Source organism: Pistacia vera, unplaced genomic scaffold (genome assembly GCF_008641045.1).
Source record: "Pistacia vera cultivar Batoury unplaced genomic scaffold, PisVer_v2 Contig8, whole genome shotgun sequence".
In the NCBI taxonomy this organism is placed as follows: Eukaryota; Viridiplantae; Streptophyta; class Magnoliopsida; order Sapindales; family Anacardiaceae; genus Pistacia; species Pistacia vera.
The window spans coordinates 195,064-198,412 of NW_022196667.1; the positions used below are offsets into that span (position 1 = coordinate 195,064).

At 36.0% G+C, this 3,349-nt stretch overlaps 1 protein-coding gene across 1 annotated transcript; it reads right to left on the bottom strand.

Moving 5' to 3' along the window:
* Nucleotides 1-2,377: 2,377 nt before the first annotated feature.
* LOC116117102 (secreted RxLR effector protein 161-like) lies at nucleotides 2,378-3,142 on the bottom strand. Its single transcript, XM_031403127.1, has one exon. The coding sequence runs from the start codon at nucleotides 3,140-3,142 to the stop codon at nucleotides 2,378-2,380; it is 765 nt and encodes a 254-aa protein (XP_031258987.1).
* Between the last annotated feature and the right edge of the window lie 207 nt (nucleotides 3,143-3,349).

Consider the following 3,349-nt stretch of genomic DNA (forward strand, 5'->3'; position numbering starts at 1 on the left):
GCGGTCCGACCGATCGGTCGGACTGGTCCAACCATGAAAACCGGAAACCGGGCCTCTGGCCAAGTTGACTCCCGGTCCGGTTTTCAGAACATTGATCTAAGGTACTAACAACGATTGGTGTCTCGAGTTTATATTGACTAGGTGGCATGACGTCTAGTAATTTCTCAATGTAGATGTTATTGTAGTCCTGTTCCTACATAATCAAATAAAGATAAAACAAGCAGATAATTAAAATAAAAAAAAAATGTGTTAATCCAGGGTTGAATCTGTTAGGTACTGAGCACTAAATAACTGAGGAAAGACAGGTTTACTGTGGCACAGCAATTTTCACTCAAATAAAATCTTTCCCAGTTCATTATGTCGTTTACCAAGTCATGCATACGAATAACCCCATATTTCAACATCTGCCCATAATTGATTCCTGCAAAAAAATACAAGAAAACTTATTATCTATCATAGAACCGGAGGTGCATTTCATGCTTAAATACTGAACACTCAAGTTGTAATCTAAACCGAGAAATCCAACCAATCTTCAGTTTCAGCTAATTAGAATGAAATTTCAACAGCTCGCGTGCTGAAGCGAAAGAGCTTACCTGGAGGCCGTCACCTGCGTGGCGGCACTACTGTGAGCAGCTCCCGGCTCCTATGGCTGCCACAAGAAATTTGCTTGGTCATTTCGTTAGCCTTTGGGAGTTTGATTGCGAGTTTTCTTCTTAATTTTTTTATCGGTGTTTGACGGAGGTTTTGTGAGTATCCATGGTAAGATGATTTTTGTGATGGTTTAAGGTTGGTTTGAAGGTGGTTTTTGCAGTGGATGGGCAGGGATTTTGTGGTGATTTATGGTGATTATTGGTGGTTTACGGTGGTTTTCATAAAATATCCAATTTTACTACATTATGCATAAGTAATTATACAGTATATAATACATAATTAAAAAGTTTTCCCATAAATTCTCTTAAATTTATCTACTGTATATCAATTTATAACTTCTTTTCCACATTTTACTTGTATTCTTGTCCTAAATGAATTAAACCACACACGAAATTAATATAATTACATAACAATATTTTGACAACTTCTGGAACTAGAATTTTTTTTTTTAAATAACCGGGGTGTCCGAGCCAGTTTACACGCACCTCAACTAATCATCTGGGACCCTGAAACTATTAGTTAGGTAAAAGTTTCAGTGTCTATCTCTATTTAACAGCCGAGGGGAGACTCAAACTCAGAATCTCTTGAATAATACATCCAAAAATTTCTATCAAACTATTTGATGATCAAGTTTAATATGGACATTTGTTCTTTTCAAAATAGCAGCAGAAGCAATATTACAATAACTTACTGAAATTACTCATATACCGTAAGATTTTCATATTAGATCTTGAGAAAAATTCCAATAAAAAATAATAATTTTTTTTTTCTAGTTATTAGATTTAATATAAATGTTTTAAATAAGACTCTTGCCACTTAGTGATAAGCCTTTATTTGATATAAAGTTTTTATAAATCACATCTAAAATAAAACTTTCATAAATTAAAAGAAATTATACTACTCCTTTTTATATCGATAAAACTATTTTTAGTACTACAAATAACGACCTGAGACAAGCCGACTTGATTTCTTGTAGATCTGACCTGAAGTAATTAAGGATATATAATTGACCAAAGAATCGTACCAGTTAAGACTAAAGTTAATCTAAAGAAAGTATTATAATCAACCAGTAAACACAAACTAACCACCAAATCAAACAATCACAAAGATTCACACAAATCACATCAACAAAGAGCACAAGATATACCGTGGTTCACTTATCCAAATTGGATAAGCTACGTCCACGTTGAGCTCCGGAAATAGGAGAGCTCGCTGCACTAATTATTTGTAAAGATCCAACCAAACGATTACAAGCCTATCAATCTCTCTTCGTTACAAGAAACCCACACCGTAACTTCTCCTAGAGACACTCACCTGGAATCCCCAAGAACAAGAGCAAATCAGCCCTCTTGATTGATTACTAAACCACCCAATCAACCCAAGTTACAAGAGTTTCTAAAGTGAACCAAAATAGCTCAAAACAGAGAAGAATAACGCGTAAAGGAGTAAACTGTAAAACAGAAGAAAAAGCAGCCAAAAACGCATTCGTTGACTGTGCATCTCTCTCCTTTATATTGTTGACTCATCTATGATTCTCAGCCATCAGATTTGGGAGAATTCAATGATCAAGATTTGTTTCAGCCAAATGCCAAACGCTGCGTTTCATTAAAGTGTAGAGAGGCCTTATTTTAGTCTTCACTTCAACAATCTCCACCTTGAAGACTTGAAACTCAGGTAGTGCAGCTCACTCTAAACCATATCCCTCATAGCTCCAGGTCACTTGTGATTACTCCACTGATAGCAACTTCAAGCAATGATTGAACTTTGCTGGTGTAATGACTTTTGTCCCCATATCTGTTGGATTTTCTTCATTGGCAACCTTCTTCAACTCAACTACTCCTTGGGCAACTAGATCTCTCACAAAATGGAATCTGACATCTACATGTTTGGTTCTTTCGTGATACACTGGGTTTTTACTAAGATGAATCGCACTCTGGCTGTCAGAGTAGATTATGACCTTCCCATCAGATAGATTTGCTTCTGACAACATTCCCTGCAACCACACGGCCTCCTTAAACACATCTGCTATGGCTATGTACTCTGCCTCAGTTGATGACAATGCTACAATGGGCTGCAACTGAGATTTCCAGCTTATACAGTTTCCTCCAAGTGTGAAGTAATAGGCTGTAGTGGATTTTCTAGTGTCCTTATCACCTGCAAAATTAGAATCTACGAACCCAACAAGATCAAGCATAGTAGTTCTTTTGGAGTACTTTAAACCAACACTTAATGAACTGTTAAGGTACCTAAGAACCCATTTCAAGGCAGTCCAATGTTCACTGCCAGGGTTGGACATAAATCTACTAAGCATTGATATAGCAAAAGAAAGATCATGTCTAGTGCTTATCATTGCATACATTATAGAGCCTATTACACTTGCATATGGGACATCATTCATCTTTATCATCTCAGCTTCAGTTTTAGGACATTGACTTTTACTTAGCATAAAATGGTTTGCTAAAGGCGTGGAGACAGGTTTACAGTCAATCATTTCAAACCTATTTATCAATTTTTTTCAGGTATGATTTCTGTTCAAGTTTTAAGCAGTTATTTCTCATATCTCTAGATATAACCATACCTAACATTTTCTTGGCATTACCCAGGTCTTTCATAGCAAATTCTGAGCTTAGTTTCTTTTTCAACTCTTGTATTTTTGACTTAGATCTACTAATAAGTAACATGTCATCAACATACAATA